This window comes from Stegodyphus dumicola, chromosome 9, assembly GCF_044657685.1.
Source record: "Stegodyphus dumicola isolate Sdum_Otavi_A_Nest chromosome 9, ASM4465768v1".
NCBI lineage: Eukaryota > Metazoa > Arthropoda > Arachnida > Araneae > Eresidae > Stegodyphus > Stegodyphus dumicola.
In genome coordinates this window covers 104,819,427-104,842,714 of record NC_140776.1, presented here as the reverse complement: position 1 = coordinate 104,842,714, position 23,288 = coordinate 104,819,427, and the positions used below count along the sequence as shown (strand labels likewise).

Here is a 23,288-nt window from a genome sequence, read left to right as displayed (position 1 = left end):
GGATTATTTACATAATCCTTTTCAATTTTTTTTAGACTTTTCATCTTCCTATGTGCACAGTAATCTGATTTGAGGAGGAGGGGGGATTATCTGAAGGTTTTCAGATTTTATAAAACCACAAAGGGGCATTTTTTTCATTTACACACATACACATTTTTAGAGCATTGGGGCTAAAAATATTTAAAAACAGCATGTATTTAGAATTTTTGATAGAGTCTTGACTGTTGGAAATAAAAATATTTTTTACAAACAGTGTTACTATTTCTTGCCTTGAAATCATTCGAGTTTGTTAGTCAAAAATTCGTTAAAGGTTTACCAAATGTGAAACAGACAATAAAACAAATTCCAATTTTGGGCTACATATTCAGGTGTTGGACTAACTACATTATTCAAAATTTGTTGGCTCTAGCAGGTTTCGTATGGTCTTTTAAAGAACTTAAAAGTTCTCAGGTTTGTTAGAAATGCTTAATTTCAGCCAAAATTCGCAAAAGGTTCTTAATTTTACTCAGCTGATATTTCTGTCTGTTTTTATGACTGCCATTTTGAGTGGAAAATAACATTTTAGAGGAATAGTTTTTGGCAGTGCATTGACAAATGTATATTTGATGGGTAAATCTTTGAATTCTGCACTCCTACTAAATGTAAGCAGTGGACACTTGAGTTTAAGATACAAAGCCCTGCCTCGGTTGAAACATAAACATTTCAAAATAATTTCTTTTTTGCAAATGAAGATTTCATAAAATATTGCATCAAAAACAGTGTTTGCTGATTTGGGATATAATTTTTATCATGTAGTGCTAAATTTGGCGACTTATCAACATTTTAATAATTTCAAAATCTTATATTCTGAGATTAGCGAATGTTTGACGATTTTTGCTTACAAACATAACAACACTGATAAATGTTTGGTTGTAAAGAAAGTTTTCCACCAAAAAAATATTATTAATAAAGATGGGGAGAAAAAAATGAATGCAGTATCTTTAGTGCAGGTAGTAAACATCACCCAAATCTATTTTCTGCCAGTGTTTTGGAGTTTTTCAAAACCTTCGGCTCAGAAACATTGTGGCTGTAAGTCCAAAAACAAATCCTCATTTCAGATGTTTTGTGCAGAATGAAAGATAGCACCAGCAAGATGTGGCTGCAGGTGTGAAAAATGGTAGAAGTCCAAAGGAGCAGATATTCAAGTGGAGATAAGTGGAGGTCCCACTAAGTCTGCCCTTATCTGCTTAAATCAGCTCATACAGTACCCAGCAATTGAACTTTTATGTCAAGTTTAAGCTGTGTGATGCATAGCACGACTAATGAGCATGAAACTAACATCTGACTCTTTTGCAGGCTCTATAGTGGTTTCATACTGATCTTCTTCCAAAAGTTCTTGCAGATGGGCCTCATAAATATGCTGGCCAGGGCACTCTGCTTCTTAAACGTCATAGTCCTAGTTCTTGAATTTTCGGCACCAAACCTTCACAGTGTCTTATGATACAACATTAGTAACTTTATTTGCTCTACACACAATTTGGTAACATTCTGTAACTGACTTTTTGCATCAAAACTGGAAGTAAATTATGGTTCTAATCTGGTAGCATGATACTAGTTCCATTTCAGATGCATTGTACTTTAAGATAATGGTACTTTTTTACAAACTTCACAACACAGTACTCTAAATAAGTCTTTTTGTTTCAAATGCCAAGAATCGTTTGATAAAATGTGTTTAAACATTACAGCGTGAACTGTTTGCACAGATATTTTCGGTGGTGGAAAACCTTCGTTAAAACCCAATAATATAAAAATAATATTACATTATGATTATATTTAAGAAATAACTTAAAATAAAACATTTTTATTTTCTCCTGTCATACTTTACAGAGAGATTACTTTTCATTTTATTAACTTTGGAATATTTTGATTCTGAAAAATAAACAAGATAATAAATGTTATAAACCACAATTTTCAAAATGTTTGTTAGGAAGAAAAAAAATTCTACTGTAATTATTTAAAAATTATCATTTGTCTTTTATATTTTTTCATGGTAAGAGTTCCCCCCCCCCATGTAATTGCTTCAGAATATTTAAATGCTTGTTGGTTTTCTCTTGAAAATTCACTTTACTCTTTTTCTTTCTGAAATTTTTTCAAAATTCTTCTGGCTTTATGCTCTTACAGAGTGGGTTGGAATAATCTTTCTTTCAGATTTTAGACCTTGCATTCTAGAAGATTTAGAAGGATTTTTAGGCAATATTTAAGAAGGATTTGATATTTACAATTTCCAAAAAAATAAAATGTGATAAAATGAAAAGTATCTTCATGGTATTAACATGTAATGGGCATGTGTGATGAATTTCTTATCTTTTGGAGAATTTTTGGAAAAACGTAAAAACAAAACTATTTGAATTTTCTCATTTTGATCCCAGAAGTCTTTCTCTTAACATGTTTATCCTCCCTTAATTTTCTTAGCTTTACTCTAGATACAAACATTGAAACAATCTGAGAAAGCAAAGAAATTGAAAACTGACAATTTATTAAAAAATTTATCATATGTCTCAGTGCCTGCCCTAAATTCTAAAAACTTTGCCATCCCTAAGTTTTGTTGTTCTGTGCTTCACTAAATTCTAAAAATTCTGTCACACTAGCTCTAGTTCCAGCTCTGACTTTATATTATTTCATATTTATTCTCAATACTCATACTATTAATGAAATAAAATTCACAGTTTTTCCTATACATTCTAGTATAGTACAATCAGTTCTTTAGAATAACAGAAATCTTTAAATAAATCTGAAAATTCTAAAATGAAGAGGAAACTCGTTGAAGAAGAAATTGATTTTATAAAAAGTGAGAGAAAATTATTCTTCACTGGTATATTGTTGAAACATTTATAAATCAGGAAATGAAGCAGAAACTAGTGAGAACATTAATTTGTTTATTGAACCAAATAAACTTGGAAAAGATGCTAAAGAAGGAAATTGATGTAAATTAGCTAAAATATCTGGAAAATTTTAAAATTAAAAAGATGCATAAACATTTTGTTATTGCAACATTATAGCTGCTGTAAAATGTCCGTAGTTATTTGTTAATGGATATTTTTTTAGAAATTAAAAAAAAATTGTTATTGTAACCATGTAATCTATTGATTAATTGCATAACTTAATTATTTGTAACTAACTGCTTAACTCACCTTTAGAAGTTATCTCTACATGTTAAAATGAGTTATTGCCTTCTTTTAATCTTTATTGTTGATTTCCCACGTGATAAAATTCCCATGAAACTCTGGACTAAGTGAGTATGTGACAAAATGAGGTATAAAAGAAAGAATTACTACAAATCTAACTATTAATAAAATTTAAATAAAAAGCCACTAATCTTCTTTAAAATGTGTGGGATTATTATAAATGTAAAATATAAATGTTTCAAGAAATTTTATAATTTAATGCTAATTACTTGAAAAAATTAAGGCATTAATTTTATTTTTGAATTTGTTTCATAATTAAGTTCAATATTAGATTATGTTTAATAATAGTGCATCATATTTAGATTAATTTTATTCTTACAAGTTACAAAACTGTATCATAAAACTGAAGTTCAAATGTAGATTAATTGCTTTAGTTTATTCAGTTCCTGTTTGCTTGATATGTCCTTATTTTTTGTCATTCTTGGTTCTTAGAAGTCCTGTGCAGAAATGTGTACAAACCCTGTCTAGGTTTCGTAGTTTTTTCACAGTATGAGAAACATACATTCATGCAGATTCTTCATAATTTATTTAAATATTATATAGGGTGATAATATTTGGTGGCAGCAATTTGAAAAGTGATACAACCGTTTATAGCGATTTGATGCAAATTGCCATTTCGAGACTAATAGCCCTTCTGAGCTAATGCCTGTTTGGGCTAAAAATCAGAGAATTACACCAACTCAGCATTGTGCATTGGCTATCTACCAAATGCATCTCATTATCGTTCCCTTTAGTGATTTTATGGCAAAATGCTCTATTCCTGCAGATATTTTAGCACAGTTTCTTCCATCGCGATCAAACTCCACAAGCAGTATTTTAGGATTCAGTAAAAGCAACAAATACCACAGTTTGTCTATAAAAACCATTAAAACTTGGAATGCATGAAAAAATGGGAATGTTGCTTTACTGAAAGATTGTTATGAACATTTTTGCCACTGTTTGGCATGTTCTGAAAATGTAGCAACTTAGGTGGATTTTGATAATACTTAAGTACCCTTTTTTCCTCAGTATTTTTGAATGCAATGTTGTTATTATATTTACTTGCATTTTGATGTTCCAGTTTGCGGCCAGCTACTGCAAAACCCGTCGAAAATGTGATATTGGATCAAGGCCATCAGTCTGAAGAGGAAGAGGAAACTTTCATTTTGCTAGAAACAGAACCTGCAGAAAATTTAGACTTACAAGTATGTATTTAAATTTAATTAGCTAAATTATTTGGTATTATTTCTTACTATAAAGAAATCATAAAAAGTGTATTGATTATTTTGTCTAATGAATCCAGTTAATCTAGGGTTGTAAATTATAAAGGTATTGAGTATTAGCCGATACCCTTACATACATTGTCAAAAATACCACTCTCAAATTTGATTCTTGCAAGGATTTGGCAACCCTAGAAACTATTCCGAGTTGTTCTAAAATGATGTGAATTTTTATTTCTTTGTCTTTTCTTGGTAAGAGAGCAAATAAAGAATTGTAATCTTTGTTTGTCTTCCACAGCTCGTATTTGAAATAGCTTATACCAACCCTATAGTTCTATTTACTTGCTAGTTAGTTGTTGTCAAAAGCAAAATAAGCATATGTTTAAGATCTCAAGGAATGAGGGCACAATGAAAAGGTGCTTTGGGACTCTAGGAAAGGGCACACCGCAAAAATTTTCCACTTCCAGTTTTACCATGTAACAGCTAAACCAAGACTGAGAGTGAAGAAATGCGGAAAAGACGGATATTATTCTGTAAATCATATATTCCAAACCTTTTTCTTCTACTGACCTCTTTTCTTTATTGACCTCCTTTCATTTTTCTGTATAATATACAGCACATAGCATAAATAATTATGCATAAACAACTTAAAGATAATAATTAGACTAAATATGAACAAAGTTTTGAAAAAAAGGGTTTATTACAATTATTAATTTTACAAATATAAACAAGTTCTCAGAAACAAAATCACAGATTCTAATTGCACAAAAGTTCAATTTTGATGAATGTAATGGCTGTGCTTCATGCACTAAAACATTTTTTTTACACTTCAGAATAAAATTGCTTAATTTATTTTTTAAATCACTTCATTCAAAAATATTCAACTATTTCTTGTTTTCCATTATATAGTTTAAAAAATGTTAATTGGTTTATAGAGTTTATTAAATAATTTGTGTGTATTAAGTTCTCCCTTTCTACATGATACAGATTTATATCAATAAGGAATTAATTATGAATTTTTTAATCAGTGGGATTCTAATCAATTTAGCGGTGCATATTCAACTGTTGATCCCTTCATTATCATTGATTCCTTTAAAATTTCTTCAACACCGACTTCATTGGAAAGCCCAGCAGTAAATGTATATGGTTCTACCAAAAATCATTTAAGTGATTAGAGATTGTTCTCTTTAGAAATGTATATGTTCTGTCACTGCTGCTTTTAGAAGTGTAATTATTCTTGAAAAATGAAGAATTTTTTAGATGTCAGAATGCAGTTTTAATAATACTGCAATTATGTATGTCATTAGTGAACCATGTTTCTAATTAAGAACTCCCCAAAGCAGCACAGTGCACGAGCAGAGTTTGATTGTTCTTCTTCGAGTCTTAAATGAGCTGGAATGGCCCATGTGCCTGAGGCTTTGGACCAAAGTTTCATCAGCTGTTGCCCCTAATCAGATTCATTCTAATTTTCATTGTGAATACTCTGGGGGGGATATCCAACCTTTTCTTCTACCATTATAGCCTCTCAAAGGGACCTTTGGATCGACACTGTTTAAAGTACCTCCATGCTGAAAGATACTATACATTTACTGACATTCATGCCTTCTCTGAAATTTGAACCTAATCCAATAGCAGTTGGCACCACACCATTCAAGTTGGCCTAAATCTTATTATTCTCTGCTCATGCATTTCAGGTTATTATCTTATCAAAATCCAGGCCCCTTTCCATTCATTATTGAAATGTTCTTAACCTATGAAGTAAATATCTTTACTATGTCATTGAAATATGTCACAATGTTTATTTTAGAATAGTGATTATTTTAAAGTTATTTAAATTGTTTTTTAAATTACTAATTAATCATATAATATATTTTATATTCATATTTTTAATTTTTATGCACTTCTCTGCCTCTCTCTCTCTCTTTCTTTTTTTTTTTTTTTTTTTTTTTTTTTTTAATAGCAGAAGTCTAATAATTTGCCTGCTGAAACCCCAGAAGAAGATAAAGGTAATCTACTGTTTTTCATTATTGTAATAAGAATAATTAATCTGGAACAAAAGTTTTTTTTTAATTTTTGATGGAGATCTTGGCTATTGAAATTTTATTTAGCATTTCTTTTTTCTTATCTCATTCTTGCTTTTATAGGAAGTCTTGTAAAAAAGTTACTTGAAACGAAGAAAGATTTAGAAGGTGGCAGTCAACACACTCCTACCAAAAAAGTGGAAATTGTAAGTTTTAGGAGTTAAAAAAAATTATTCTTCAAAAATTTTTTTTTCTCCTCACAAATGTTGTAGGAGAAATATTATAGCTTCAGTCTTTGCTGTTATAATAGATGTGAAATAGAAAGTCTGTCTTGAAAATGTCAAGTTACTCTGCATGTCTTGGAAATTGACCTCAATATAACATTATTTAATGCAGAACTGGAATAAACTTCATTGCACATTTGTGAATGGTCATTCTGCCTTGTGAGTATTTAATCAAGATACACCATTAGATAAGCCTCTTGCATTGTGCTATTGTCATATCAGTAATGGCTCGGTGAGTAGATCTGTAAGCTTCCAACTGAGCAGTGCTGCTATTTCATGAAGACTTCAGTAAGAGCAACACCCTTGAATGTTTTTTTTTTTTTTTTTAATTATTAGAATAGTTTTCTGAAATAGATAATGAAATAATAGATAATGAAATAGATAATGAAATGTTTCTGAAATAGATAAAAAAATAGATAATGAAACAAAGTGACTAAGGTGGAAAAAGAAGTGCAGATTTACTAATCTGCTTGCTGTGATTGTGACAATGCTATTCCAATGATGTCTCACATTCAGCGGTATGACTATGCAGATGTGTTTTGTGAAATCGTTTCTGATTCTGCCATGGTTACCAATGCATGTTAATGCTGTGTGATTACAAATCCATAGTAATACATTTTTTAACTTTATTATTAATTATTCTTCATACTTATGCCATATACAATTCAATAGCAAAATTACAAAAAAAAATTAAAAGCAGCATAGCACTGTATGTTTAGAATTCCCAATAGCATTAAATGTTGCCGTACATTTTATGTTTTTTCAGTCTTTCCTTACTTCATCCTATCAATGTTCAGTTTTCTTACTAAGATGGGTTTGCAAAACAGTTTTTTTTTTTTATTATTATTATTATTAACATTTTGTGTGTTTACTTTATTTATTAAATATCACATTCTTAGCACTTGCACCACATAAAATTCAACTTACTCATTGATTCTTCATCTTCCACTGTATTGCTGTACAGCAAAGTGACTTTTTACATCAGTGGTATAAAGTCTTAATTATCTGTGAAATTATGCCAAAGTTATAAGAATGCTTTCTATGCTATTCAAAGTGACTTGAGATAGACTGTGTATATTTTAATATTTATTCTTGGAATCTCTATAGTGGAATACAGGTAATAGTGTGCAATTTTGAGAAAAATATTAGCAAATATTGTTTTCTTTCACCACCTCGTCCATATTGTAACATTGGTTGAACGATTTTGTTGTTGTACAAGGAATTTGCATAATGTGAGTAATTTCAAATGATACAAGTTTAAAAATTTAAAGCAATTTATAATTGTGGAATGAGTCTGCTAAATTTTATTTTAAATCTTTTTAAATATTGTAAATTTCAGATATTTTTAAAATTTTTAGATTCACTCACCCGCCCTCCTTCTTTGTAAAATATTATAAGTGTTGTTATTTGTAAAAGTCAGTTTATATAAAAATTTATTTGACATTTTTAATGTCTTTCTTTTACTATTATTAATACTGATATATTTAGAATACTAATACGTTTAGAATTCCCAGTGCAGCAGTAAGTGTTGGCATGCATTTTTGTTTTTTCAGGCTTTTTCTCAGTTCATCCCATCAGTGTTCAGTTTTTTTATATAAAACTTTTATTCCTTTTTCTTTTTATTATTGTGGTTTTGTGTGTTACTTTTATTTATTAAATATCATGTTCTTTGCCACATAAAATTCATTTCAACACCAATACCACAAAATATTTTAAAAACAGCATATCTTTGGAATTTGCAACAGATAGTCTTGTGCGCTGGTGAAAAATGTTTTCCCCGTACAGTGTTGTTGCCATTGCTCCCTTTGGAATCGTTGAGTTGTTAATAAAAAATTCATTAAAGTTTTACAAAATAAAAAATAGATAATGAAACAAATTTAAAATTCAGTCTTCCAGGTGCCTATGTTCGGGTGGAGGACTACGTTATGCAAAATTCGATGACTCTAGGTACCGTAATTTTTTTACAGTGCGAGATACATGTATACATTTATGCAAATTCTTAATTATTTAATTTCTTTAAATATAATGTAGGGTGATAATATTTTGTGAGAACAATTTGAAAAGCAATACCCCATTTATAGTAATTCAACTCAAAATACTATTCAGGACTAACATTCCTTTCCAGGCTGAAAAACTAAATGTTAGTAAGAAAAGCTTGTCAGTTTTGTGAAATATAATGGTTTATTTCATGTTTTTCTAAGGTTTTGCTGCAGTTTCATGTTTTTTTAAATACCTCCTAGCATACAAGCAGTCAAAAAATCAAAATGTTTCCTAAAAGTAATGAAGAAAGAATAACAGCGTTTGCATCAAAGGGGAAATTTTAAGAACATTCCTTTCTTCTCTAAAATGAGAGTTGAATTTTTTAGGCCTTTTCCAGCAAGAGGTCTACCATTGGTGGCCAGACTATAGTTTCACATTGTGATAAATGTTGATGCTAGGATAAGCAGCACTGTTCTGGCAGAGTTTTTCAAAATTGGATTAACCATTAAGCAAAGTAAGTACATGCTTAGGGTATCAAGGAAAGGAGACACACAAAAAGGTAGTCAAGAAAGGAGTCGCCATAAAAAGATACTCAGGAAATGAGGCACCTTAAAAAGGTACTTAGAACTCGGGAAAGGGGCACCAGAAACATTTCTAAGCCAGTTTTACCGTAGAATGCATCGATGTAAATGTATGATTGGGCATGAAAAATCTTGTAAGTGCTTAGGACCTCTGAAAGTATTAATCTGACCCTGATCCTTTCCATGATCTGTACACCTACAGCATAACAATCAATTTCTTAGATGTAATGTTTGTGGTAATGTTGTGTTCCATGCTTAGCCATAGCATTTGATGTCCAGAATTGCATCAAGGTCTGCAGCAATTAATGCATTTATAGCATTTCTGTTCATTGCTAAAGCAGAAATGTAGTGATTATTTCTTATTGTTATGCTCCTTCTATGGCCACCGACATGCAAACAGAGAGCTGTGCCGTGTTCCTTCTATGAACGTCAACATGCAGACGTACAGCTGTGCCACTTGACATTTGACTTCTAGACATTTTTTCAAGCACAAAATGACATTCATGAGGCATCTGTTGCTACTGCAACTTAAATAAAGCTTTTCCCTGCCTAGAGATGTTTAGCTGCTCATTCATGATCGAACAAGGAGCTAGATAATGAGATTGTACTCGCTCAGCTGATGTCATGGAAGTATTTTGCATCCGATACCCTCTGTAAATAGTACTATTCCTCAGGAAAATTTTCTATATAAATTCTAGAAACTTAAATGAGATTTTAACTGGGTCAATTTGTTTTTTTATTTCATATTAACAGAAATTCACTACTAATTTTGCATGTTCTAAAATTTTCCAGTGCTTTGCTTCCTGATTTTTCTGCTTTTGCTGTGGTTGGGTGGTTAATGGGATGGAAACATTCAGTTTCTTAGATTTTGTTAAAAAAATGTAGAACTTTTATACAATTTGGATACATAATAATTGTAAGAACTAAATTATAGAATGAAGAACTATAATTTTTTAACTATCTTCTCTTTTCTTTTGCATTTCAGAACACTTTATTTTTTAAATGTTAAATAAAATGTGTACTTAAACTTTCTGAATAAGAGAATAGTTTGATGTTGTGGAATTTAAGGGGACAGCATTTCCTGAGATATTGTGTTAAAATTCTAAAATAGTATTGAGAAAAGCCTAAGTTCATTGTATTTAAATAAATAATTTTTTTCTTTCTTTCCAAACAGGATAAATCTCAAATGTCTGAAGCTTCACGAAACCGAGAACGTGACTCTGCATCGAAAGAACTCGGACAGCTTAGAAATTTTGTGCAAGCTTTAAGTAGAAATGCATTTCCTTTAGGAAGAATGCTGGACTTCTTACAAGAAGATTTGGATTCTATGAAAATGGAACTTAAAATGTGTAAGAAAGAACATGAACAAAATTTGATTGCATTACATAAAGAACAAAGGTAAAGTAGCTAATTTGATGTTATAAAGTTTTTATTTTTTAAACGAATTGCATTCAGCCACTTTTTTTTAATCCAAAAGATACATACTTGGCATTTCAGAATAATTTCAGTAATAAAACCAATGTTTCATGGAATACTACAATACCATAGTTGTCAACTTATTTGGGTTTTCATCACATCTTTTGGCCTCTCGGTAGATCACCAAGACTGCGGGTTTTTAATTTTCAGCCTTTACTCAAGAAAATGTTTCTCTGAAATTAATCAAATTAAAATTTTGCAAATTTGATTCCCCTACCCCTTCTGATTTTTAGCACAATTTTTCATATTAAATTTTATTTGATATGAATTATGTCAGTCTGCTGAAGACATCTGTAGAACTTTCAGTGAAGATTCAACAGAGTTTGATCAATTTAATTTTGTTTTAAATGAATATATGGTACATTACTAAGTTTAACTGTACATGTATATTAATTATTTATCTTTTCGTTATATTTCAAAGTACTTTGATAAATAAAATTCTTTCCATACATGGAATTTTCTCAATATGAAAATGACAAAATGGAATTAGCCAGAGAACATAAAATTTAGTAAATACAATTATGTTAATTACATTACGAGAGAATGATATTTATATATAGTTCAATAACCTGAATGACTCATTCTAAATGAAATTTAAATCAGTTTGAAATTTCTTTGAAATGACATCTTCACATTATGTATACACCTCCCAGAAACTTCCATCTTTTGCTCAAGAATTTCCTCTTTTTCTTGTGACAAGGTTAGCAGCTATAATAATGCTACTGCTAGATGACATATGAATTAATTGATAAATGGCTGTCAGTATTTGAGAGAAATCATCTTGCACTGTACAATTTCATGTGTATGGTTGGTTTTGAGTATGCCGTCTTGAGTTTTAGGCAAGATTTAGCTATGGCTCTCGATTCAGTGTTCAAAACTGATATAATAAATTACAGCAACTATTCTTCCTTTGTAAGGGTAAATCTCTGAGTAGGCCTTGGACTTCTGGGGTGAACATGGGAAGAATTTAAAGAGTGTTTTCAATTTAGTCCCTGAGAAGGCTTATTAATTTAATTTTTATTAATCACATCAGTATATAAAATTACATTAGAAAACAAAATGATAAACTAGAGTTAGAAATTATGTGGTATATGTGTGACTGACCAGTTCTGGAAATACCTAGATCTTGAAAAATTTATTTTCACAGCATATGTTGAACATATGAGTCAGTCAGTGGAAACAAATAAACAACAGAGGCAGAAGCTTGAATGAGTTCTAAATCACAGAAACTGATGACCAAGTTCCCCCCCCCTTTTTTTGAGGGGTTGAGGTGTTTTGTTTGCATTAGTCTTTCCAGGCTTCTAAAGTTTTTGTGTTTATGAATTTCTTTTCATAAAAAGTTCCATCCCCCTGTAAGAAGTAAACTACCAAAAAAACGGTAATTGCTCACTTAACTGAAGTGTTTACCTTTCCATTAGATACTTTGTTATGTACAACTGTTTTTCAGTTTTATTCTTCAGGCAGTGGTGGATGTCAGTATTGTTGAAATCATAAAACAGAATAGTAGAAAGATGGGCAATATTGACAGTAAGCAAAGGGGAGGATCAAAATTATAAAATTATAATTAGAATAATAGAATTATAAAAATTATTAAAAAAATAGAATTATAAAATATATTATATTATAATACATTATATTAGATATGATACTATTAGATTATATTAGATATTATATTAGAATATATTATATTAGATAATTTTAATATATTATATTAGAATTATAAAAAATTCTCATTCTCTATTTTATCATGGAATGTATAGGGCAGCTAAATCAAAACTGAGAGGAGGAATAGGTTAGAAACTAGCATAAATGGCTAGCATAGTGTCATAAACTAGAACTTTAAAGACCTCTGTGTGTCTTAATCCAGACCTGAATGAGCCATATAATAATAAGAATTTGGAAAGCACTTAACCTAAGCAGTTAGGCAACTACCCAATGTTCTGATGTCAGATGTAAGGCATTTAAATGGCTTCCATTGCAGAATATTTAATTATCCACATAAAAAAAATAAAAATAAAAAATAAAAAAAAACTGCAAGGCTGTATGTAGCAGTTAAGGGTTAATGTTCCCAGTATATGTTATGCATACTTTTCAAGATTGATATAATGATACGTAGACATCTTTACAAATTTTGTATTAACTTGTATCTCCACAATAAATACTGTATAACAGCATTAGTATCAATTCATCAATATTATAACTTCAGTGCATTAATACTGATATGTAATATTGTAATAACATTATATAAATGTATATATGTGTGTATGTACTTGTACACTGGTATTGTATAAGTGTTTAAAATTTTGTAACTGTAATTATTTGATGTGTTGTATCATATTGTACACTCTACATGAAAGAAAAAATGGAACAGTTCTGTATCTCCCATTCTATTGTGCTGATTGATGAAATATAACTTACATTTTTCATGGCTTTGTGAGAAACTTACTGAGAAATTTTGAAATATATCTTAGTGCACTTTTTCAGTTTGTGCCAAGAATAATTAATTCTCTTGATCACAATGAAAAACTTTTGTTATATCATCTTTATTTATTACCGTTTCTCCACATTTCTTTACAAAATCCAATAACTGGAAAATTTCACCTTTAGTTTGCAATGTCCGAAAACCTTCAAATTCGCTGCTATCATCTTCATCGTCCTCACCATGAAATATGGTAGCTGACCATAAATTATGCCAAGCATTTTTTTAACGTATCTAGAGACACATCCTCCCATGATCTTGCAATGCTCCACACCGCAGATTTTATGCTAAAAGATTTCAAAACGTCTTGAAGAGTTGCCATTGTTCAAGAAATTTTACATAGATTTTAAAAATCCTACTTTATATTTGTGCTCATGCGCTATTCCCATATCCATAGGCTGAATGACAGATGTACGATTTGGAAGAATAATACAGATACATTATCTTTCACTAAAACTTTTAAGTGAAGTATGCGCCGAACAGTTGTCAACAATCAGGACTATTTTTAAGTCATCAGGTAAACCAACTGAATTCAAATGTCGCCGATCTTGGGTATAAAATGATTTTCAAACTAATCGTTCATCAATGCTCTTTTATTTGCGCGATATATAACGGAGGAAATCGTTACTCCTTAAATGTTCAAAGTCGTGCACGTTTTCCGATTACGAAAAGTTTTGACTTGTGTGTTCCTACAGCATTTGCGCACGCTAAAATTGTTAGTCTCTCGCTTTGGAATCTTTGACACCAGTTGGAGCCTTTTCTGTAGAGGTTGCCAAGGTATTTCGCAGTACATATTGCAAGAAAAGATCAGTTTCATCAGCACTGTAAATTTGTTCTGGAGATAATTGTTCACTAGTAATGAGTTCAATGAATTCATCTGCAAATTGTTCAGGAGCTTCAGTATCAGCTGAAGCTTTTTCACCTGAAATTTTTGTGTTATCCCATGGTGATTTTTAAATTTGGTTAACCAACCTGTCGAATATGTGCACTCAGTGTTTAAGTTCATTTTTTCATGAAAAAGTTTGGCTTGAGCCATCAGCATTGGACCTGTCAATGGCACGCCCTTGCTGTGACGCTGTCTGACCCATTCAATCATCACTTTGTCATGATCGTCACTTTTAGCATAATGAACCCTTTTTCTGTTATTCATTGCAAGTGGGGTGTTGGAATCCAAAAAAAATTCAAAAAGTTTCTTTTTCTTTTTGCTTATGTCATATACTTTCCTCGCATAACCTCGCATGTCATACTCCTCGCGTAATTTTGAGATGGATTTGCCTTTATCCATTTTTTGCAGTAATTCCACTTTTTGTTTGATGGACATCGAAACATGCTTTTGCTTTGTAGATCCTTTGGCAGCTCCAGAATTGAATACTCTTTTTGGCATAATCGAAAGTTCAAGCTTAATTTTTATAAAATTGCTCTAACAGTCTGTGAAAAATAATAAGTCGGATCCAATTAGAAGATTAAGGAACAGCGCAATCTGCAACATTAACTGAAATGCCTTAGAATCAGTAAAGATAATTTTAGTCTAGCTTATACTGTCCATTATACATTAAACGTGCATGCATAAACTCATTACACGCATACGTAAAGCATACAAAAAAATGTTTGTCGCTTTGAGGTCCGGATTATAGATAATTCTGGATAATGGACCTCCAGATTATGGACTTTGTACTGTATATCTTTTGTGATTTCAAGACATGAAAAATACAAGTTAAATTTTATCAATCGGCCCAGTAGAATGGAAAATTTTAGAACCGTCCCCCCCCCTTTTTTTCTTTGTGCAGAGCAGATGATTGTGTTTATATATGTGCATTGATTACTTAGTTTATTTAGATATATCAATTATCATCACAGGATTTGCATCAGTTTGTGACAGTAATATTGTAACGATATATATATATATGTATCTGTATCAGTATGTCTGTCACTTATAAAATTATCAGAAATCTCAAGAAAAACAGATCCATTTTACTGAAACAATAACATGCCCTCTTCTTGGCTGTCTCATCGAACAGCTGAACATTCACAATAAAGCAGTTTAATAGCTTGGCTGACTTCTCTTCCATTGCCCTTTCCTTTGATGGCAGCTTTAAAAGCTACATGCCCCTGGACATATGTTTGTATTTAGAATCACTGGCAGGGCTTAAACAGGCTGATAAGCTTTCTTCCCAAGTAGAACCCAATCAATATATGTGTTAGTGTCGGCCTGTTGCCGTAGCAGTAGATGAACCAGTTGTAGTCTTGGGCCTGGGTTCAAATCCTGAAGGCATGGAGATTTGTAAATGTATATTATCTTGCAGCATGGGAGCATCTGAAAAGCTTTCAAGCCAAAAGTACTCTGGACAGGTCAGTGATAGGCAAAGGGGGGTGGGAGACTCTCAGTTCTATCCTTTGGGGTATTCACCATCAAAATTGGGTCATAAACCAAACCCAGTAGCAGGGGCTCATTAAATCAGTGTGCTAAGTCAACTGGCCTCCCTGCTGTTTTGCAAAAGTGTATTATCCATTTTTATTATTTACAGAAAAATATATATATTGTTAAAATTTGGGTATTTGTTTGATATCAGTTGTACTATTTTTACTATTGATAGTACTACCGAGTCACTGTTGGAACCACTCAGAGCACAGCTGGATGATCTAGATCAAGTTGTTCAAAATCAGCTGGATGCCAACAGCGCCTTGAAGTCATCCATCGCTAGAAATGATGAACGAATACAGAGGATGTTGGCCTCCGTCAACCATAAGTCGTGACTGCTCAGCTCTGGTGCAGATCTTTCATCCTGGCTGCAAAAACTTCCTTGCAGCATTCTGCACATTAGTCTCTTGTGCCTGAAAATATTTGGTGATGCTTTATATGTATGTACATATATACACATATGCATAAGTTATTTTAAATATTCAGTAACACATTTTTTAAAATGTGATTCTGTTTTAAAGAAAACCTACTTAAACAGTAGTGATTTCAGTTTGCTTAGAAATTTTATTTATGCATTTGTTGAAGCCTTGTCCAGAATGCTTTTACTGCAGGTGAGAAATGTTCGTAATTTTTTTTCTTCTTTTATGTCCACTACCACAACGCTGCCTCAGAAACATATGCCTGTGTACTGGTAACCGTCCATTGTTGATAGGGATGGAAATCCCTTTTCTTTAAACAGTACACTGAATTGCATATCTAGTCAATGCTCACTGTTGAAGGATAAATGTAGGTGTGCTGTATTTATTGTTGAAAGGTTTAATCAAGCCACCATTCAAAATATATTGTCTAGATGTAGTCAGTCACAGGATATTTTAATTGATTTACTGTTTCTTCTGTGGTCACTTAAGGCGGCAAATTTTGGAATATTTTCTGATTTAATTTATGTAGAGGTACGTTCAACCAGTTACATTATTTTGAGGTTTTAAATTTACTGTGTAAACCATTCAATTTTGAGCAGCTTGTCATGTACTGTACGAATGTTCTGAACCTTTAATTATTTTTATATGAAATGTACTGTTCTATAAAATAAGGTGTTGATAAAATTTATATATTTTTACCTGAAATGTATTTATCAATTAAATTTAGTATCTGAAATGTATTATTCAAAAACTGAGCATTAAATTCATATGATTAGTATCTAATAATATCTCTTAACTTTTTTCTTTTGAAGCAGGTGTATAAAGTTACAAATAAAACACAAGCATACAAAATGAAATGTATAACAGTGTTTTAATCTGAGTTAATATGAGAATTTTAAGCATATTCTCTTCCCCACATACACACACACTCAGCTCTAATGCTCGTTTGGAAATTTTTTGGATTCATAATTCAGAGCAGATTTAATTAAGGTTCTCAGTGTTCTGGAACTTAAAACTGGTTATTTTGAAACTTCCATCTATGCATTCTGTAATTTTCCTTATTGCTTACTTGTGCCATCCGTTAAAGAGAAATTAAGTGCATAACTTTAGAGATTATTTGGCAAGCATTTTTCTTTGCTTTCTAAGCAGTTTATAAACGGATTCCAAATTTATATTTTAGGTTATTATAAAAGTCAGTTTTATAGTAACTAGATAAAAAAATTTTATCTGGGTCAATGTTATTTGCGAGATGATTATTTCTAATTAATTTCATTTGTCATACAACATACAAAGCAATTTCCCCCCTTTTACTGTTAGTGTTCCTGGCTCCAGCATTTTAGGTGCTCTAGCAATCAGTACAATTGCTACCCATGTAAATTATGCACATTAATTTGATAATCCATAATATACTTTTATTTAGTTAATTAAAAATATGCCTTTCTTAATATTGGCAATCTATTATAAATGCAACCTATCATAAATCTGTTTACCTATGGTAAGGCTCAATTGTTAATATCGTATTCTTGAGCAACATGCAGTAATTCTTGAGCAATATCATTTTTTATTTATCCAAATGCGGGAGAACTCAATTTTTCTTCACTTAAACATGACCTCTAATAAGTCCTTATCTGTTTCAACTTGGGAAAGTCCCTCTCTATTGCAGCTAATAATAATGGAATTATGTCCGCCCCCCCCCCAAAAAAATTGCATGTTGTTCTGTGCATTGAGATAAAGTATCTTCTAAAGAGTATACATATAATGTGGGAAGCAAATCCTTTAAATATTATTATGATTTGTATTTAAAAAAAACTGTGAATTTTCGTAAGTTTCTGCTGATCAATTCTTGTCTAACTTGAAGATTATTAAAAATAAAATCATCAGTTTATGCTCACCACATAAGTTGCTCATATTATTATAAAAACAACTGAGCAGCTTGATATGATAAACTATCTTGGAAGTGTTAGATCTGTAAATGGATTGAAGAAATAGTTTTAGAACTTCTTTTCTATATCTATTAGAGCTTTGTCATAATGTTTATAATTGAACCTTCATTTCTTTCACTGGATGTTGGTATTTAAAGTACAGGTTCAACATCTAACATTTCTGCCAAATCTCGAGCTCTAACTATACTGCTTTCTTATGATGAGTAACATATCCCATCCACTGTTCCTATGGTGCCCTCTAATTATACAATGATGCTAGTCTAGATGCCCTCCAAAAATCAGCATCTTAGGTGGCTACATTGCCTTGGAGCCAGTTTTTTTTATTATTATTATTTTATTTTATTTATTTATTTTAACTAGTGGCAAAGTTGGGGTATTGCTGTAGGTCAACTGTAGAGTGTATTATTAACTTCAGAAAAGAGCCTGTATTTTTTGGATGTTTGTCGTGTTATAATTTCATCACCAAAGATTTACCAAATATGTATTATTTGTTGATTTGCATAATTTGTTGTTGTTTATTTATGCATAAATTATTTATGATAAAGTCTCTCGTTGTTGTATAGATAACTTAAAATTTGCAACTGTGATATGTTTTATTGAAAATATTCATTACTGTGAATCTGGGTTGTTTAACCCTCTAATTAAAACAGGTTGATTTTTATATGAATTATGTCACTGCACAGTGTGATTCTCTATTGCTTTCCATTTAAGTTTCATGTAATTTGTACAGCTTCAGAATTTCTGTAAAAAAAAAAAAAAAAAAAAGTTTTGTCAGATGTAAGTTTTATAAATAAATGCAATGCAAATAATGGACTGAATTTTATGCTGTTGATGAAACTAAAAGTTATATCTATTACTGCATTTTTCAAAATATTACATTTATTCACATAAAAAGATATTTATCTTTTGCATAAATTGCCATATGACCTAACATATGACCTAAACCTGAAAGCCAAAAACTACTTGGTAATTAATGATTATGATATCACACACTTAAGTAAAATACTTTCAATTCATTCTGTTTGAGCGGAATTGATTCTTAAAATGACTTGTTTCAGCATACAGAAGGCATATGCAGAAGAATAGTCCAGTTTTAACCCTTTTCGGTGCAGTGTGTTCGGTGTGAACATGCCAAAAATATTCCCTCTTTAGACACTGAAAATAATCGATAAATATGACGAAAACTACACTAATGGTTACTTTTAATCTCTTTCATGAATAATAGATGGCAGCACCACACAAGCAAATCATTAGTGTTGAGATATATTGTTTTTAAAGACGCTGATTTTTCAAAGAAATGTTTCAGATTTTTTTTAATATAAAAAATATCAATGAAAAAAAAGATATTTATATAATTTTGTTGTTCATATGCTAATCTGCCCATTCTGTATTACTTCAAATTTTTATCTTTGAAATATTGTGTATAGTGAAGTCTTCAGTGTATGGTGTGTTCGGACTGAGAACGCTGTACTGGTAGCGCCTGTCACGTGAAAGTGGCTCAAAGAATCTGGTCACGTGCTTCAAACACGGGGAAGGCTCAGAGCGTAGATTTATTTATATTTGTTGTTATTCTTTCCTGTTTTTGGTTTTAAAGATCCCGGTGCTTTGTTTTCACTTAGCTATTTGATTTTCAGCAAGAGCAGACCCTTCTTTTATCTTGCTTTCATCGTGCGTAGTTTGCATAGTTTTAATTTCTGTAGATTTTTATTTGTATATATATTTAATAATTATTTTTTTCTAGTCAGTAACTAATTTTAAATATTATAGTATTTTAATTATGTTTCTTAAAATTTTTAAATTGTGTAAATGGCTTGGAAAGGCCTCAGCATTGCCAAAATAATGAGAGTTTCCTTTTTTCCCCGTATTTTTTGGGGGAAAGTAGAGTAGCAGGCTTCCCCGTGGTGCTAAGTTGAATTATGCTAAATCTGCTATTGAGATCAGATTCTACTGTTTTAAATCATAGACGAAATAGTTTCTGTAATACATGCTTCACAGCAATGCTCACCTATCGCAGCTCGTGCGGCTCAGTGTGTTCGCTTTGGACGTACCCACAAAATGAAAACGGTTTTGTGCAATCTTAGTAAAATTATACCTGCATACTCTCCTAGGCCTAAATAGACTGCCTACAAATTTTTTTGGTAAAATTCCAACTTTAAAGAGTAGCGTGCCAGAAAGGGTTAAATGTTAATAACAAATTTCATTTTCACCTAGCATTCACACAAACCCATATAAGCAACAGCAGTACTAGTTTCTTATCACCCAGATGGAGCAGTGGTTGGTGGCACTACTGCCATACTAAAGGAGTTTGGTTTGAATCCTGAAGAAGGCATGGATGTTTGTGAGTGAGGGGATGCTCAAAATAGACATCAAGTCAAAATCCTCTTGAGAGGATTAGTGGTAGGGAAAGAGGGGTGGAAGTTTATCAGTTAGCAAGTCCCAGCGATATGGGCGGAAATAAATTCTAAATGAAGGATTCAAATTATTAGAGTCGACTACAGAATTTTGAATGATAAATTCACCAAACTAGAAAAATTAAATAGCAAATTAACCAAGTTACATCAAGAATTTTTTTAACATTCTATTAGACGATCAGAAAATGACTCAAAGCATATTAGATAGGGAATCCGAGCAAGCAAAAGAATATTCCGATTTCCTTCCCCATCAACCAGGTATTCTGATATATTTAATACTATCAGAAGATTAGTAAAAGAGAAACTGTTTATGATTTGTCAGGCCTAGTTAAATAAGATTCATCTAGTGGGGGTAATAGGAGAAATGAAATGAAACTACCAGAAATTGCTTTAGGGAAATTTGATAGTGAACTCTTAAATTCTGAGCCATAATGAAAATGATGGTTTAAGTGACTGAAAATTTTCATTTTATCTTCCAGTCTATGCTACCACGCAAAACTGATGTTTTATCATCTCTGGCCACAGTACCGAGTATTCGAGCTAAAGAGCTCATTGATAGTTATCTGGTTACTAGTGGAAATTATGAAAAAGCAATTTTTGCATTACAAAAGATGAATTGGCTATGTGGAACAGTAAATGGAAGTTTAGGTAATGGAATTAATAAAGTAAATTAAAACTTCATTGAACAGAATGTCTGAAATCAAAAGGAAAACTTGCTCTTAACTTGGTTGATAAGTTAGAAGCTCACTTAAGAGCAATATAAACTATGAATGTAATCAAAGTAATGCTCAGATGCTTTTCTCACTTATTGAACCATGCCTATCCCAAGATCTTCCGAAAGTGTGGCACAGAAGTTTGCATAACATAAAGGAGTCAAAAGTGAAAACTTGTGACGAAGCATTCCACTCAAATCGAGTCAGACTCGGCATCTAGCTCAACCGATGGAATTTCTACACAAGGTAGTAGAAAAAGATGAATGTGTGTTATTAGCTTCAAAGAGTTTTTGGCGTGAATTCTGCAGATCCGTCAAAGGATAAAATTAAATATTCAAAAGATGATGGATTTTTTCCATTGAAAAAGAAATTAAATGTCTTATGCAGCAAAATTCATAAAAGCAAAGACTGTTTCATTGTATGTTCTTTATCTTTAAAAGAAAAAATTTTTTATAGAAAAAAGGGGTTGTCTAAAGTCTCTTCGACCTGCTCAAGTAACAAAATTTTGTAAAAGTAAAATATGTTGCCATATCTGTTCTAAAGATCACTTAGTGATGCTTTGTTCCCAGTTAGCACATTACAGGGATAAGAAAAGAAGAGTCAGATAAAGGATGATTTCCTCGAAATGGTGCTGAGTACAAGAACAAGTAGTGAGTGCTCCTGAGATATAACTCTTATGACATTAGTAGTAACTATTCTAGATAGTGAAACAAAATGAATTCTACTGCCAAAGTGTTAAATGAGTTCTACTGCCAAACTGTTAAATCCAAAACCTGTCTCCACTGAAAGTTTAGCACATATCTTATTTGGAGGGGCATATCCTGATGCTCATTAGAAGTTCCATGTTTGACTTTCAAAATTCAAAAGAGGTTCTTGAACTATGAATTTCTGGATCAAGAAGGTATTTGTGGTGATATTCTTTGTGTTTCAAAAACTCACTGCTATCAGAACTTAAAACAAAATAAAATTAGTTATCTCATTTAGGGACTGTTTTTACAAAAATCGAGCTGTTAATAGGAAGTAATGTGTATGGGAGACTTTCAACAGAAAGAATCAAACAGTTGCAGAAAGAATTAGGGCAGTAGAAACTAAGTTAGGTTGGATGGTTTGTGGTCCGGTTAAGAGTTCTACCCTAGGGGCATTGCATACACAGACCTGTATAATCAACTTGGCTATTGGAGAAATGAAAGTGCAAGAACTTTGGAAAATGCACCATTGGAATGAGGGTCCAGTACACACATTATCCAGGAAAAGAGAGGAAGAATAAGTTTAATGAGATCTTTCTGGAAGATGTAAGTCAAAATGTTGATGTTCTAATTATAGAGTGAGTCTTCCATGGATTCATAAGAATAGATTGGATATTCCATCTAATCAATATATTGCTGAGAGAAGACTGTCGAATACTACTAAGAAACTGATAAAGACTCTGAACAAGTTGGATGATTGCAATAAGTGTTTTTTCTTTTCTTTTCCAGAATGGTTAGTGTAGGGTATTTAGAGGGAGTACCAAGAGAAAGAATAGAAATAAAAGGGCATTTCCTTCCCCATCAAACAGGTAATCAAAATGGACAGTGTAACGACAAAAATTAGACCGGTTTCTAATACATCTTCCAAAATAGGTCGAAATCCGTCTCACAACGACTGTCTTTTAAAGAGTCTAAATCTCATTGAACAGATACCATCCGTTCTGCTGAGATTTAGGTGAAAAAACTAGAAGAGTTTTTTCTGACATTGTAAAGACATTAGGATTTTTTGGAAGCTGGAAAGATGAAAAATTAGCAAACGCCTTCGCCGGGAATCGAACCACGGACCTCTGGAATACCGGCCCAGCGTGCAGAACCACTACTCGACGAAGGCACGCTAGGAAGGCGGGAGAAATACATTATAACATAAAACGAGCTTTTCTGCAAATAGAAGTTAAAATGGAACATAAGTACTGCTTAAGATTTCTGGAGCAGAGAAATGAAAATCAAATTTAAGAGTTTCAGCATAACAGAAGTAGTATTTGGAGCTTCTTGCAGTCCACTTTTGTTGGGAGCTGTTGTTCGCTACCATTTTGGGAGAATGAAAATATATTGCAGAAAAATTACCGAGATCCTTTTTATGTGGATAACTATATTTCACCCACAGAAAATGAGG

At 31.7% G+C, this 23,288-nt stretch overlaps 1 protein-coding gene across 3 annotated transcripts in view; it reads left to right on the top strand.

The window, feature by feature from the left end:
• Window positions 1-18,838, top strand: part of LOC118200808 (TRAF3-interacting protein 1-like) — a 90,048-nt gene extending 71,210 nt beyond the window's left edge. For 2 of the 3 annotated variants that reach the window (XM_085823858.1, XM_085823856.1), the window contains exons 12-16: window positions 4,285-4,408; window positions 6,384-6,429; window positions 6,568-6,650; window positions 10,464-10,687; window positions 15,839-18,838. In XM_085823858.1, the coding sequence (XP_085679984.1) occupies window positions 4,285-4,408; window positions 6,384-6,429; window positions 6,568-6,650; window positions 10,464-10,687; window positions 15,839-15,998 (637 nt within the window). In that variant the 3' untranslated portion in view covers window positions 15,999-18,838. The remainder of the gene's footprint in view (window positions 1-4,284; window positions 4,409-6,383; window positions 6,430-6,567; window positions 6,651-10,463; window positions 10,688-15,838) is intronic. The other variant, XM_085823857.1, reaches the window with a different exon arrangement.
• Window positions 18,839-23,288: the final 4,450 nt, after the last annotated feature.